Consider the following 17,167-nt stretch of genomic DNA (forward strand, 5'->3'; position numbering starts at 1 on the left):
AATAGCCCAGGAAGCCTTTGTCAAAATGACAACCCAAATGCCCTGAAGAGTCCACAAAGGCAGTGAGTGACAGTCAAAAAGGGAGCAAGAGGAAGTCTTTACAGGCTCAGTAGATGTGATGACCTAAGATAAAGGATGCCCTGTATCCTTTACTCTGGGGGCCAGAAATCCTAGTGAGGTGAATCCTCCCCGATACAGTCTGTGGGTGTGTCTGGGAAATGCCAAGTGAAGAAAGATGGGTTGGAGGCAATTGAGATTTCAGACATCAACCAGAGCAGCTGATTGCCAATCTGTGGGAAGTGTTAAAGGTGGAACTTCTTTGGTATTAGAGCTTTGCATATATTTGTTTGCATGTTGCCTCCCCCAGTAAGCTCCCTGAGGGCAGGGACTGTCTTTGTGCTCTTTTTGTATCTGTAGCACAGTGTCAGGCACAGAGTAACGATGAATGTTGATTGATTGATTGATGGATGTAAGGAAATAATCCTTTTAGGCCACTGGAGTTGAGATAGAGATTAGAATCTCAATGTAAATTATGTTACAATGCAAATTATATAGAACCTCAATGTAAATTATATTGATCACAAGCCAATATATTATGTATTATGATATTATGACAAATTAAATCCTTAGAGAAGAGCCCTAGAAAAATGGGTTTTTTACTTGTGGCAAGAGTGAGCATTGAGTGCCATCTAGTGGCCCAATCTGAAAGAGCAATTACTAGATGCCAATAGTATGGTGAGCTGGGTTAGCTTGACCCCAGATCACTACCTAGTGGCCTACCTACATATGAGAAAGCTACCTCTAGTCTTTCTCCCAGAGTTGTTGTTGTTGACATCGGGGTGATGTCACAACTCGCAGTGAATTGGATTTAAGTGAAGGAGGGCTATGCAAAGTCACCAAGTTCACTCTCACCTCCAGAGTCATCTGGGTCCAGTGGCAAGGTATACACACACACACACACACACACACACACACACACACACACATCTATCGTCTATCTATCTGTCTGTCTGTCTGTCTGTCTATCTATCTATCTATCTATCTATCTATCTATCTATCTATATGACCCTGGTGTTTAAGGCAACTGGGGTTAAGTGCTCCCTCAGGGTTACACAGCTACTAATGTCTGAGGCAAAATTCGAACTCAGGTCTTCTTGACTCCAGGGCCAGTGCTCTATCCATCGAACCACCTAGCTGCCTGCCCTTTCTCCCAGAGCTATCAATAGGTGAAACTCAGTCAGTCAATAAACATTTATTAAGCACCTACTATGTATCAGTTACTGAGCTAAGCACTGGGGGTATGAGGAAAGGTAAAAGACAGTCTTTGCTCTCCGGTGAAGCACAGATAAAGAATTTGAGATGGGACAGTTGGCAGGGGGTGGCTTCTGAGTTGAGCCTGGCAGGAAGATAAGGTTCTAAGAGGAGGGAGTGCATTCCAAGCTTGGAGGACAGTCTGTTGAAAGGCAGGCAGCTTAGAGATGGAGTGGCAAGTTCAGGGACCTCTATGTTCCCTAGATTGGCTGGAATGTGATATTCATAAAAGGAAATAAGTGGAATAAGTTTAGAAAGAAGGTGAGTTCACTAGCCTACTAGAGTGAGGAAAGTGTTAGCTTCCCAACTGAGGACTTTTTATTTCATGGAGACAAGAGGTAGCCACTGGAGATTTTTGGTCATACTTGTGCTTTAGAAAGATGATTGTGGGGCAGCTAGGTGGCGCAGTGGATAAAGCACCAGCCCTGGATTCAGGAGGACCTGAGTTCAGATCCAGCCTCAGACACTTGACACTTACTATCTGTGTGACCCTGGGAAGGTCACTTAACCCTCATTGCCCCGCAAAAATAAATAAATAAGTAAATAAATAAGTAAATAAATAAGTAAATAAATAAGTAAATAAATAAGTAAATAAATAAATAAATAAATAAATAAATAAATAAATAAATAAAGATGATTGTGAGTTGTGTGGAGGATGGATTGGAGAGCGGAGGGTCTAGAAGCAGGAAGACCAAAGAGGAGGCTATTGCTTTAGTACAGATAAGCAACGAGGGACTGAATTAGGGTGGTAGCTACATCAGTGGAGAAAAGGGATGGATGGGAGAGATGCTATGGAGGAGAAGTGACAAAATTTGCTAATTTATTAGATATGGGAGGGGATGAAGGGGAGGAAAGAGTCTTGGATTCCTCCAATATTTTACTCTTGGTGATTGTAAAGTGGTGATTTCCTCAACAGAAACAGGACATTTAGAAGAGGGATAGGCTTAGGGGAAAAGATGATGAATTCTGCTTTGGACATGTTGAGTTTGAGATGCCAACAGATATTGAGATAAAGATGCCCAGCAGGCAGTTGGTAATGTGGGACTGCAGTCAAGAGAGAGATTAGGATTGGATATAGAGATTTAGTAGTCATCTCAGTTTGGCAGGCACACCCCATTCATTCTGGGTTCCTGCAGCTCTTAGAAATAAGATTTTAAGATTTAATTTTCTCCTTAAAGGTGTCTTTCATAATGTTCCTCTGAGGGATAAGACAACAACATTACCCGTCCTTTTCCATTCGAATATCCTGAAGGGTAAAAAAAAACCTTCAGCAAAAGAGAAGGATAGGTTTCTCTGAGTCTGAGACTTAGGTCCTGCTAGTTGCTTCCTCTGTTTCCTCTGGCTGTTCAGGGCCCAGAATAGCCCCATAAAAAAACAGGCTTTGAGCGACTGTACTAAAAAAGGACTGCTGACGTGGGCTTCTTCCAATGTCTCGGGGGAGCTGCCGAATGCCTGAATCACCCTGCATAGCTTTGCAATAAATTTACCCCACTGTTAGTGCCCAAGAGTATTTTGGGTTTTCCTAATGGAGAACTCTCAAACTCATTAATGCTGATATGGTCACTGAGTGTTGAAGACAATATGATCTTAAATTAAGTTCCAGGCAGGTACACTTGTTGGAGTGACCCCACTAAGGGTGAATTTAGCTCTATGGAGTCAAATGCTTTCTTGTCTCTTGGTAAACAATACACTAGATAAAGGCATAAGCCAAAGACTACCCACTTCATTGAGTTCCTTAAGAATTCAATCAAGTACATAAACAGCCTAAACCGGTGTAACACCACTATGTCACAAAGGACATAGAAATAAATAAGTTTGCTTTGTATGTTTACTAAAACATTATCTCTTGTGATATCAGAGAAGAGAGATGAGTTTTAGGAATCTGATATAAGGCTTCTCTAAGCTATTGTTACACAGGAAATCAGGAAGACTATTGAAAAGTATGGTTCTCCAATATTCTAAGGTTTATTTCACTGTTAAAAAAACCATCTTTTTATGTTGTGCTAATGTTCTTTTATTTTGTCTTTTTAAAAAATTTTTTATTTTTTGGTGAGGCAATTGGGGTTAAGTGACTTGCCCAGGGTCACACAGCTAGTAATTGTTAAGTGTCTAATGTAGAATTTGAGCTCAGGTCCTCCTGAATCCAGGGCCAATGCTCTATCTACTGCGCCATCTAGCTGCCCCCTTTATTTTGTCTTTATATATTTAAGTTTAAAAAAAACAAACAGCTTGTTCTGCATTTACAGACCACATTACTTGCATGTTGAGATGACAAGAGTTGGCATTACTTACATTCCTTGCAGCATCCCGATCTGCCCCCCGAAGCAACATTACTCTTACTACCTCACTGTGTCCCATCTGAGATGCTATCCACAGTGGAGCTGTTCCATCCTTTAGGGGAAAAAAGGGGAACACGAGTGTCAGTTGTCACATGCTCTGTTTCCTGGCTCCCAGGGACATCCAGGTCATTTACATTTTTGAGGTTAGAAGACACCAGCAAGGGGAGTAATCCATAAACCATTCAGGAAGTTCAGGCCTCAAATAGTCTAAGAATAAAGAGGCATCTTGACCTGAATTATCCTGATTCTTAGACTTTCTCTACAATGTCCCCCATCTCTAACCTCCCCTCCCCACTTCAACTTCCTTTTATTTGTTTTCTTCTCCTATTAGAATATAGGCTGGGGGTAGCTAGGCGGCACAGTAGATAAAGCACCGGTCCTGGATTCAGGAGGACCTGAGTTCAAATCCAGCCTCAGACACTTGACACTTATTAGCTGTGTGACCCTGGGCAAGTCACTTAACCCTCATTGCCCCGCAAGGAAAAAAAAATAGAATATAGGCTCCTTTAGGGTAAAGGACTATGTTGCATTGGTATTTCCTGGGCTTAGTACTTGACATGTAGTAATTGCTTAATAAGTTCTTGTTGCCTCCCTAGACTTGAATATAGATTCCCCACTCCCTTTCTGCCCCCATACTTTAGGTCAGGGGAATCATAGATCTACAGCAATGGGATCTCAGAGGTCATCTATCAATCTTCTCACTGTTCAGATAGGAAAATGGAAGCTGATTCCCCCAGGTCAATGGAGAATTTGAACCTAAATCTTCTAATCCTAGAGTTAGGGTTCTTTCCATTTGACTGCAATTTACTTAATCTGTATAATTTGCCCATAAAAGCTCTAGCACAGGCTGGGTTTTCATTGAGCTGGGAGGTGTGCTTTCACCCTCCCACTTTTTTTTTTTGGAGGGCACTGAGGGTTAAATGATTTGCCCAGGGTCACACAGCTAGTTAAGTGTCAAGTGTCTGAGGCTGGATTTGAACTCAGGTACTCCTGAATCCAGGGCCGGTGCTTTATCCACTACACCACCTAGCTGCCCCCTACCCTCCCACTCTTTCAGCCCTAGGGCATGAGGAGGGGTTTTCTTTTTTCACAGAGAAATCAGGCTTGTCCATTTGTACTACGGGATGTGCTTCTTATTAGTCTTAAAGGTCTCTGTCCAGCACAGGGTGCCAAGGAGCTAGATTTCAGGGTAGACGTGGCCTGGGTCAGCTTGGTAAAAAAAAAAATAAATTTCATCTAACATAGAGAGAGTTAACTTGAATGATGTGTGGACATTTGCCCTGTGGCTGTCCTAATTCTGTTCCAGAAGGACAAGACAACCTCTGGCTGAGGCAGAGTTTTTCACAGTTCTAAGAAGTCACTGGTAGGGGGCAGCAGCCTCTGAATGGAAACACTGGCTGGTTGAGGGTCAACTGTCCTAAGATGTCATAATACATAACAGATTTGGTTGGGTTCATGGCTGGGTATACACATACATACAAACACACATGATCTCACTCACATTTGTTGTTGTTCAGTCATTTCAGCTGTGTCTGATTCTTTGTAACCCATTTGGAGTTTTCTTGGCAAAGACACTGGAGTGGTTTGCCATTTCCTTCTCCAGCTCATTTTATAGATGAGGAAACTGAGGCAAATAGGGTTAAGTGACTTGCCCAGGGTCACACAGCTAATAAGTGTCTGAGGCCAGATTTGAACTCAAGAAGACAAGTCTTCTTGATTCAAGAAGCCCGGTGTTTTAGCCACTGTGCCACCTAGCTGCCCTTTTTGTTCACATTTGTTAGTTTTAGAAAATTTTTGCTTGGGCAATGAGGGTTAAGTGACTTGCCCAAGGTCACACAGCTAGTTAAGTGTCAAGTGTCTGAGGCTGGATTTGAACTCACATCCTCCTGACTCCAGGGCCAGAGCTCTATCCACTGCGCCACCTAGCTGCTCCCACATATGTTAGTTTTTAACCATCAGCTTTTGATACCTAATGGGAGATTTTACTATAGCATACCCTCTATGATATGCCCATAGGAACTGTTGTCATTCCAGACCTGTGATTTCATCAGTTTAGAGAATTTCTGGTAAGAAAATTCCCTCTACTAGATGCCAGGTAGCCATTGATAGAGCCCTGTGTCTAGAGTCAGACCTGAGTTCAAATCTGGCCTTATATAGTTACGAGCTGTGTGTATTGTAGGCAAGTCACTTAACCACCATCTGAATTAGTTTCCTTAATCATAAAATGGGGGTATAAATAGCACCCACCTCCCTTGTTTGTGGGGAGGATCAAATGATCAAATGTAAAGCACTTAGCACAGTGCCTGACACATAGTAGTTGCTTAAAAAATGCTTGTTCCTTCCCCCCTCTTATCGATTCAGATCAGTAGCTGTTCTGTAAGTTTTCTAGTCTGGTTTGCTGAGAGGTTAAGAGACTCGCCCTGGGTCACACAGCCAGAAGGTGGCAAAGGTGGAACTTGAAACTGGGCCATCCTTACACTGAAGTCAACTTTCTATCCACTAAATCAGAGGTATCAGACACGGACCCATAGGCCCTGCCTGTAACACTCCCCAGTGCCCTGAATCAGATGAAAACATAATTGGGAAATATTTAACATAATAAGTAAAAATATAATAAAACATAGATAACATTTAAAACTAAGTCAATATGCAGGCTGAAGGGATCCTTATGTACAGATAAGTGGTCCCCACTTTTTTTTTTTAAGTGAGGCAATTGGGGTTAAGTGACTTGCCCAGGGTCACACAGCTAGTAAGTGTTAAGTGTCTGAGGCCGGATTTGAACTCAGGTACTCCTGACTCCAGGGTCCGTGCTCTATCCACTGCACCACCTAGCCGCCCCAGTGGTCCCCACTTTTAATTTAAGTTTGCTAACACTGCATTACATCATACTGACTTCTTCTATAGTTAACTTCATAAAGTAGTATCCTCTAGAAAAAAAACTCCTTGAAATGTCAGCAGTGCCCATGTCACCCAGTTAATAATTCTTTTTTTTTCTTTTGAGGAAATCAGAAGTGACTTGCCCAGAGTCACACAGGTGGTATCTGAGGCTGGATTTGAACTCAGGTCCTCCTGACTCCAGGACTGGTGCTCTATTCACTGTGCCACTTAGCTGCTCCATAGCTAGTGACTTTTTAAAGTTGCTACAAAAAACCTGAGCTCCCTCAGGCCATAGGAAACAAGACAGCCCCCACCCCCGTATTAACACAATTAAAAACACTGTCTGTTTATATAGCTCTATATAAACATCTTCACATACTCGATCTCATTTGCCACAGCCGTGGCAAGTAGACAGCTTAGGTATCCCTATATTTTGTAGATGAGGAGAATGAGGTCTAGTTTACTCAGGGATCTGTCCAAGGTTACACAACTTGTTATTGGCAGGGCAAAGTCTAGGACTCAGGTTCTCCAATTCCTGGTCTGGGGCTTTGTCTATGACAATATGCTTCCTCTTAATGACAAGAAGGGATTTGTACCAGAACGAGGGTTTTGCTAGCATAGCAGATACCACTAGTCTAATCCTATGGAAAAGAAATCTTGCCCCTTTGGATCCTTCTAGGCAAAGTCACAGAGAAAGATGAGTACTCACAGAACCCCAAGCCTGCCTCTAAACCATTGTTACCAACCAGCTCACACACCCAACCCCTTTCCTTTCTACTGTCCTTTGTGGAAGGGGGGCTTGTAGTTAGGACCACTGCAGGATCTTAGAATTCTTAATAATAATAAAAAACAATAAAAATAAAATTTAATGATAAATATCAAAATAATAAAAATAATTAATAAAACAAATATCAAAACAAAATCAGTAATTCAATAATAATAAACAATAAAATAATTAATAAATAATTCAATAATATTGAATAATAAATATTCAATAATAATAAACAATAAAATAATTAAAATTTATATAGAACTTTAAAATTTGCAAAGGGTTTTATGTCTATCATCTCATTTGAAGGTCACAACAGTCCTGTGAGGTAGGTGTGATTATTATGCCCATTTTATAGATGAGAACACTGAGGCCAAGAGAGATTAAATGACTTCCCCAGAGTCCCACATCTTGGAAATATCTAAGGCTGGATTTGAACTTAGGTCTTTCTGACTTCAAGTCCAGTGTTCTATCTACTCTGCCAAACTGTTTACCTTGGGGACAAAGACAACTTGTCACTGGTCTAAATCCCAAGAGAAATATTTGAAAGCTGATGGGTCTAACAGCATAGTGTTTTATTAAATTAGATGGAGAAATGGGGTGTCATTTAATTATTTATTTCAGAAGCCCATCAGACTTTTTGATTTATTTGTTTAATTAATTCTGGATGAATTTTACCTGTTGCAAGATGTTTTGTTGTTTGGGAGGGATAGTATATCACATTAGCTAGCTAAAATATTGGTAGGGATTAGTTAACCTGGTGAACTCACTACCACCCAGTGACTCATAGTTTTAGGACAGGAACCTAAAGGTACAGGACACAGGACAAGTAATTTTGATAGGGGGCAGTAGGTGAGTAATTTAGGGGATGAAAGATGCCCCAGTGGGAGATCTTGGGCAAATAGAATGAAGTCACTGAGAACTGACAGAGGAAGTCAAAAGGGTTCTGAAAGGGTGGGCAAAAATATTTCAAAATCAAACTTCATCTATTTCATAATTTTGCCAAGAACTGGCTTTTCTTTTTAGATCTAAGCTACTGCATGAAATCAAGTTTTGTTTTTTTAAGGGCCACAGTTACATCAAATATTACTGACTTCCATTTTATTATCCTGTTATTATCTAGGCTCTTCAGGGTCTCATACAGATCATAAGATTTGCTATCTCCTTTTCTTTAGACATGCTGTTCTCTTTGCCTCCAATGTGACTGCTGCTGTGCCCACAAGATATGTCTATTGAAATTCTACCCACTTTTCAAGATCCAGTTCAAATGTCACTTACTCCCCCAAGCTTTTCCTGATCTTTCCAGTCATAAACGAGCTTCCCATCCTTGGACCTAGAACAATTTTATATTTATTGCTCTTAAATTCATTACTTTTAGCTGGGGCCCATTAGTTCATCTTCTTGAGAACATTCTGAATTTTTATTCTGTTGTCCAATGAATTACCTATCTTCGTTGTGACAACAGCAAGTAAGTATGTTATTAGTCTCTTGATCTAAGTCATTGATTAACAAATATTGAATAGAAGAAGGCCAGTGATGAAGAGTTCTAGTGGGACACTAGATATTTTCCATTTCAACATTCTTTGGGTAGGATTGTTGAACCAGTTCTGAATCCAAATAATTATACTATTATCCAATCTAACTTCATCTTCTCCATAAGCATAGCATGAGAGACTGTCAAATAACTTTAAAAAATCTAGATACAATTATATGTGCTGTATTTTCTTCATCTACCGGTCTAGGAACATTATCAAAAAGCAAAATTATGTTAATCTGCCTGATTTAGTCCTAGTAAATCTCTGATGGGAATCACCACTTCGCTTTCTAGGTGTTCAAATACTATTCATTTCATAGAAACATAGGATTTAGATTCAGAAGAGACCTTAGATCATCCAGCCTAGTGGTGCCAAACTCAAATAGAAAGAAATCCCTGAGTGTTGCCTATTGACTTAGAAAACCACAATATAAGATTATCTATATTGTATTGTATTTTTATTTATTTTGCTAAACATTTTCCAATTACATTTCTTTTCTTTTCTTTCTTTTTTCTTTTCTTTTTTTTTTTTTTGCAGGGCAATGAGGGTTAAGTGACTTGCCCAGGGTCACTCAGCTAGTAAGTGTCAAGTGTTTGAGGTCAGATTTGAACTTAGATCCTCCTGAATCCAAAGCCGGTGATTTATCCACTGTGCCACCTAGCTGTGCCCCCCCCCCCCCAATTACATTTCAATCCAGTTCAGGTCTTTATTTGGAAGTGTTGTAGGGAGCTTGTAGCCTACAGGTTGTTGGGTACTTTGTACCACTGTGTCAAATAAATGGCACTAGATTCTAGTTCAATCTCCCTTATTTTACAGATGAAGAAACTGAGACCTAACAAAGTTAAATAAATTGCTTGAGGCCACAGGGATAGTAAGGATTAAGTAGGAGAGCTGAGATTTAAACTCTTGTCCTCTGATTCAAAATCCATTGGTCTTTCTCTCTGTCTCTCCTCTATCATTTAGAACAGGGTTTGTTAATTTGGAGTATATGGATTTAAAACATTTTGATAACCTTATTTGATTATAATTGGTTTCCTTTGTAATGCTATGTAGTTTATTTTAAAACAATTTTATATATTATAAAAACATTATTTGGGGAAGAGATCCATAGACTTCACCATATTGCCAAGGGGGTCCACGACACAAAAAAGGTTAAGAAACCCTGATGTAGAAGGCCTAAATCCTTTCTTACACCTATCTCCATTCAATTCCCTTTTTGTTTTTGTTTTTGCAGGGCAATGAGGGGGGTTAAGTGACTTGCCCAGGGTCACACAGCTAGTTAAGTGGCAAGTGTCTGAGGCTGGATTTGAACTCAGGTCCTCCTGAATCCAAGGCCAGTGCTTTATCTACTGCGCCACCTAGCTGCCCCCAATTCCCTTTTTTTAAAGAAAAGATTTATAGCAAACTTAATCAAATATCAATATGTTCAATTAAACTTGCTATGTAACCATTTACATTTATTCATTAATCAATTTATTTATTTATCTACCTATTCATTCATCCATCCATCCATCCATCCATTTACCTATCTATTTATTAATTTTTTTTCTGGGTAATGGAGTTTAAGTGACTTGCCCAGGGTCACACAGCTAGTGTCAAGTGCCTGAGGCTGGATTTGAACTCAGGTCCTCCTGAATCCAGAGCCAGTACTTTATCCACAGCCACCTAGCTGCCCCCATTTTCATTTAAATAAAGGAATTTTAGTGTATAAAATGTTACAACTTTTCAGTCACTCCCTTTAAGTCTCCACTGTGTCTCTTGACTTTTCCTTTTATTCCATTGTAATTAGTGTGGGTTATATCCTTATGGTTTTGCTTCTTAGACTTTGCACTACTTCATTAAGTTCCTTACTTATTTTTATTTCTCATAATTGTTCATCTCAATTGCATTCATGTCTTACAATTTATTTAGCCATATTCCTATTCTTGAATGTTCAGATTGTTTTCAGGTTTGCTTGTTTTGGCAATTTTAAATGCTGCTATAAAAATCTTTGAAGACCCCCACCCCCCCTTTTTTTTTAATAACACTGAGATTTATTCCTAATGATGGAAGTTGAAGGAGTCAATGGGCATGACTATTTTCTTATAACTTCTATGTAATACTCCTTTGTTCAATATTGCTTTCCCAAAGAATTTTACTAATTTATAATTCTACCAGCAAAGAACGAATGAGTCTCTTAGCTTACAACACTTTAGCACTGCCTTTCATTGCTGTTCATTATTTTTGCCAATTGAATGAGTGTGAGCTGATGCCTCAGTTTCCTCTTAATCATTTGCTCTACCTTTTCATGTCTGAAGATCCTTGAAAGAGAAAGCGGGGTGAGCTTTAGGGCCTTAAAACAAGCTCTGGGGTCAGTAAAAGGGCTTATAGCTGAAGGGTTGGGCTGGGTGAAGGCTGTCTGAATCGGCTTTTGTTTATTCAAGTCCATGGGCTAACATTACCTCAGAGCTGTGGCCATTTATTTGAACAGGAGGTGACAGAGTATGCACTCCACCTTTAGACATCAAACACCTGAGCTATTTAAAAATATTGAATTGTGGAGTTAGCTGGATTTCAGAAGGCATGTGGTCAGCACAAAGCAAACAGGGCAAGCAAAGGCAGAGTCAACCATTAACCTGAACTCTTAAAAACAGAAGGTTGACTAGCTCTCTTAGGCATGTGGTCCCCCAGCACTGCCCTGGGCAGCCTGACAATGCTGCTGAATGAATGTGGCCAATTCAAGAACTAGGGATGAACATTACCTGCCTTGGTTGGTTGACTTTTGCTCCAGAAGATAGCAGTAATCGAATCACATCCAAGTAACCTCCTTGGGCTGCAAGGAAGAGTGCAGTGGCTCCATCCTGAGAAACACCAAATTGAGAAGGAAATAAAATGCCATTCAAATGTATTTTAAAAGAAACTAGATTTGGGGGAAATGAACAAAAATAAGCAGATTTTAAAAGGATTTTGTTTGTTTAAAACAGTATTTCTACTAATGCAACTCTGTATCCTTTCCCACCTATATACTTTTTTGGGGGGCAGAGCAATGAGGGTTAAGTGACTTGCCCAGGGTCACACAGCTAGTAAGTGTCAAGTGTCTGAAGCCCGATTTGAACTCAGGTCCTTCTGAATCCAAGGTCAGTGCTTTATCCACTGTGCCATCTAGCTGCCCCCCCCCCATATTGTGTTTTTAAAATTCCATTTTCAGGAGAGCATTTTATACAGTGACAACAATATTGTTTTAGGTCAGGTTATCTATCTATCTATCTATTTGCGGGGCAATGAGGGTTAAGTGACTTGCCCAGGGTCACACAGCTAATAAGTGTCAAGTGTCTGAGGCATGATTTGAACTCAGGTACTCCTGAATTCAGGGCCAGTGCTTTATCCATTGCATCATCTAGCCGCCCCTGACAACAATATTGTTTTATGAAGAACTGAATGACTTGACTATTCTCAGCAATGCAATGATCCAGGACAATTCCAAAAGACTAATGATGAAGCATACTATTCACCTCCAAAGAAAGAGCTGATATTGACTGAACAGAGACTGAGGCATGCAGTTTTTCACTTTCTTTCATTTTTTCTTTTATTCAAGTTTTCTTATACCAAATGACTAATATGATATGTTTTACATAATTGCACATGTATAACCTATATCTGATTGCTTGCCACCTCAGGGAGGGGGAAGGGAAGGAGGGAAGGAGGGATAGAATTTGGAACTCAAAACTTTAAATAAAAATGTATATTATTATTTTAAAAAACAAAGAAGTTAGATGTCCCTTACAAATAAATAAAAGGAATAGCAAGTTGCACATAATAGATTTGCAGTTTCATGTACAATCATCTTTTTTAAAAAAAAATCATACTATGCTATGGATATGCTTGTTTTGTTCCATAAATTAAAAAGAAAATAATTTAAAAACCAAAAACTCCATTTTATTTTATTTTCATGTTTATATTCTCTTTTGTCTATCTGTTTTTCCCCTCCCTATTGAGAAAGCAAGGAAAATAAAGCTCAATGCAAAATGCATAGTGTAACGATTGGAATGATGCCACCTTCTGGAGACTTACTGTAGAAGAGTTCTGCCCATGAAGTGAAGGTCTTTGAGGGCAAGACCAGGAGTCTTTTCTTTGGCGTCAGGAAGTGACGCGGGCTAGTGGGAGGAAGAAGGAAGAGACTGGCGCTCGGTCTCACTCTCTTTCCTGAGGACTCTGGTGGAGAGCGGAGCTAGAAATGTGCTCTCCCTTTAATAGATAGGAATCTAGGCCTTTCTTCTCTCTTTATCAAATTCTTATTCTCCTTAATAAATGTTTAAAAGTCTAACTCTTGCTAAAGCTTATAATTTATTGGTGACCACTCATTAAATAGTTTAGACAGTTTAGCTAGAATTTTAGCCCTTAACAATAGTCAAGCAAAACAAATGACCACATAAACCCCACAAAAACAATTTATACCCCAGTCTACACTGAAACCATTATATCTCTGTCTGAAGGTGGGTAACTTGCTTTAGCCTACTAGAATTGTGTGTGTGATTTGTGTGTGTGTGTGTGTGTGTGTATGTGTGAGTGTGTATGTGTTTGGGTGGGGCATTGAGGGTTAAGTGACTTGCCCAAGGTCACACAGCTAGTATGCATCAAGTGTCTGAGGTCGAATTTGAACTCAGGTCTTCCTGAATCCAGGGCCAGTGCTTTATCCACTGTGCCACTCACCTAGCTGTCTCCTAGAATTGTGTCACCTCTGTTTTAGGAAGTCACCTGGAGTACTAAGAGATTAAATAACTTGTTGAGGATCACATAACCAGCATATGTCAGAAGCATGACTTAAGCTCAAGTCTTTTTGACTCTGAGGTCAACTCTCTATTCACCATACTATGATGCATTTTAGGATTAAACTTTGATGAACGTGAAGAAAGTATTTCATGGAACTCAGCAGCCCTATCATCTCTATTTCTTAGACTCCTGTTGTTGTTCAGTTGTGTCTGATGTTTCTATGACACCATTTGGGTTTTTCTTGGCAAAGACACTGGAACAGTTTGCCATTTCCTTTTCCAGCTCTTTTTATAGATGAGGAAATGGAAGCAAACAGGGTTAAGTGACATGCCTAGGGTCACACAGCTAGTAAGTGTCCGAGGCCAGATTTGAACCATCCATCCATCCATTCATCCAGGCCTGGTGCTCTATCTATTGCATCACCTAGCCGCCCCTACTTCATAATAATAATAATAATCGTCCAAGGGTTGGGGCTGGGAGTGGGAGTGGGATGAGTCTTTTCAGCTTTTTGTAATCTGGTATGGCTAAATATTGTTACAAATACATTTTAGTGGGCTTTAATGAATGGAGCAAGATTTCATTCTAATTAGATTTTTTCCATTTGTCTCCCTACTCCTGGTGCTAAAGGATGAAATGTGATGCCTTTGAAATAATCCTTCCGGATGGAGCATGCCTGGTCCATAGACAGCCACCACCTATGCACTCCATTAAGCAATACTTTCTACAAAAACAAAACATGTGCTTGTTTATATTTTCATTTCATTATCAATTGTAATTGGGTGTACATAATTGTGGGTTGTTTTTTTTTAATCTTTGAATGAGGCTGGTGAAACGTTGTGTTATAAATCTAGTGGACAACATGATTCACTTGATTGCAGGTACTTTATTTCCCTCTTCTTCAGTCAGGTCTGAAAGGAGTGAGCTTTGTTATTTTTAGACCACACTGGAAAACCCTAGCATTCAATGGTGGAAAAGACAAACCAATCCGGCTAATGATCATGCCTCAGGTTAGGAAAAGTAGCCACTATTGTACACCAATAAATACCAAGCACCCTCCTTTGCAAGTCTCAGCCAGGTGCCTCATGCTATTGTGTTTCCAAAGGGTGTCAGCTGAGTTGGCAGATTTTGTGCAATACTTGATGTGGAATTTTAAAAATTAATTAAACAGCTTGTACAGATTTTTGAAAAAACAGATGCTTCATGTGAGAGCAAAAACTTCAGATGCTGATCTCTGCTTTCCTTCAGACCAGCTTGCATGCCACCGACAGCTGCTAATTCCCCCGGAATTCTCTAAGAACTGCTTTCCACACCCCATTGTTTTCTACCATGAATGGCTCTTTCAGGTCACAGAAACTCTAGGGTATCCATGACCTTTCTTTCACTATACTTAAGCTATTTTTGGTGATTTTACTGGATCTTCTGGCCAAGGGTCATAGGAGGGGCAGGACCATAAAGTAAATGGAAGATAGGATAGCGCTGAGGTCACTGCTGGGCAGGGAGCTTCTTGACTCATCTTAAATACTAACTACCTCATGGGCTACTATGAAGACCGAGTGAGATAACATACATGAAGCACTGTGGAAAAGAGAGGTATGAGGTATAGTGGGAGTTTATAGTATTAAAAGATAAAATATGTTAATAATACACAACACTACACATATTTTATAAATTTCTGAGTTTCTAAATTTTTTCTGTGTCATCTGTAGCTTCTGCCACAAAACCAAAAAATTCCCATTGAATTTCATATGTCGACTTGCCATATTGTGAAAACAGGATGGGGAAAGTCTCTGTGTGGAGGACACATACATATATGTATGTATATTATTATGAGAACCAGATGAGAAGATGTATATAAATTGCTTTACAAAACCTTAAGTGCTATATAAATGAGGGTTGTTATTATTATTGTTGTTGTTGTTATTATTATTATTGCAGGACAATGAGGGTTAAGTGACTTGCCCAGGGTCACACAGCTAGTACGTGTCAAGTGTCTGAGGCTGGATTTGAACTCAGGTCCTCCTGAATCTAGGGATAGTGCTTTATCCACTGCGCCACCTAGCTTTCCTTATTATTATTATTATTAATGCGAAACTAATGCCAAAATCACAGTTCATAGGCCTTGCCTGAGAGAGGGAAGAAGCAGCACATTCAGCCTCTGCCTTTGAAATGTCCCCCACTAACTGGAGCTGCAGAGTCATCAGAATCTTCAGGCCCAAAGTCAGAGTCTTACACATTTCATTCGCATTCGTGGAGTAGCCTGTCATTTTTAAGGTGTTCCAAGGTGCAAGTGGAATGTAATCCAATGAAAAAAAATTCATATCTAGCTAGTACATTTCTCCCATATATACAGGAGATCTGAATGTAAAGTCAAAAGGGTTAGCTGCAGGATAATATAACACCCAGGGCATAAATAGCTGAAACCAGCAGTTGCAGGGTTAGTTTTGATTTCTCCACTCATTCCCCAAGAGACCCTGGGTAAGTCACTTGATTGCTCTGTAGTTGTAGGACATTTTAACTTTCAAAAAATACTTCATTTAAAAAATATAAGTTGGGGGCAGCTAGGTGGCGCAGTGGATAGAGCACTGGCCCTGGAGTCAGGAGTACGGGTTCAAATCCGGCCTCAGACACTTAACACTTACTAGCTGTGTGACCCTGGGCAAGTCACTTAACCCCAATTGCCTCACTAAAAAAACAAAAAAAACAAACCCAAACCCAAATATATATATATATATATATATATATATGTTGGGGGGCAGCTAGGTGGCGCAGTGGATAAAGCACTGTCCCTGGATTCAGGAAAACCTGAGTTCAAATGGGGCTTCAGACACTTGACACTAGCTGTGTGGCCCTGGGCAAGTCACTTAACACCCCCCCCCATTGCCCCGCAAAAACAAACAAAACCCCAAAAAACAAAAATATAAGTTAACTTTTATTTTAAAATTTAATTTAAAAATACTTTCTTTTGGGGGGGGGGGGCAATGAGGCTTAAGTGACTTGCTCAGGGTCCCACAACTAGTAAGCGTCAAGTGTCTGAGACCAGATTGGAACTCAGGTCCTTCTGAATCCAGGGCCGGTGCTTTATCCACTGCACCACCTAGCTGCCCCCTTTCACTTTGAAATTAAAAAAAATTTACATAGCCTACCTATAATTATTTCTTGTGGTTGGAAGAATCTTTTTCTAACTACTAGAACTGAATTATTAATTTTCTCATGCTACAACCTACAAAATGAGATCATATTTATAATATACCCTGTAGGTTGCTACTATGATTAATCAATGAGTAGAGCCCCTGGGTAAAGTGCTAATTGCCAATCGGCAGAAAGCTGTCTGCCCTAGCAGCAGATGCATTTCAAAGGCAACTTTGGGCTGTGCCTTTGCCTCACTTACATGCCCTTCCCCCGACTCTATTTTTCTCCCAGAGAGCAGCTTTGCTACTCTTCTTGTCTATTAGATTTTAAGTTCTTTGAAAGCAGGATTTTTTTTTTTTTTTTACATTTTAAATTTTTTGTTACTTTTCATCTCTGGGTCCCCACTGCAGGGCTTTGGGCAAAGTAGATGCTTCATGCTTGTTGAAAAGAACTGTCCC

General features: G+C 39.9%; 1 protein-coding gene across 5 annotated transcripts in view; it reads right to left on the bottom strand.

Moving 5' to 3' along the window:
* The window catches only part of ANKRD29 (ankyrin repeat domain 29), a 71,542-nt gene that overhangs the window by 13,012 nt on the left and 41,363 nt on the right, over positions 1-17,167 (bottom strand). For all 5 annotated transcript variants that reach the window (XM_043979037.1, XM_043979039.1, XM_043979041.1 and 2 more), the window contains exons 6-7: positions 11,573-11,671; positions 3,604-3,702 (exon numbers count right to left, since the gene is read on the bottom strand). In XM_043979037.1, coding sequence (XP_043834972.1) covers positions 3,604-3,702; positions 11,573-11,671 — 198 coding nt within the window. The remainder of the gene's footprint in view (positions 1-3,603; positions 3,703-11,572; positions 11,672-17,167) is intronic.

Source organism: Dromiciops gliroides, chromosome 1 (genome assembly GCF_019393635.1).
Source record: "Dromiciops gliroides isolate mDroGli1 chromosome 1, mDroGli1.pri, whole genome shotgun sequence".
Classification (NCBI taxonomy): Eukaryota; Metazoa; Chordata; class Mammalia; order Microbiotheria; family Microbiotheriidae; genus Dromiciops; species Dromiciops gliroides.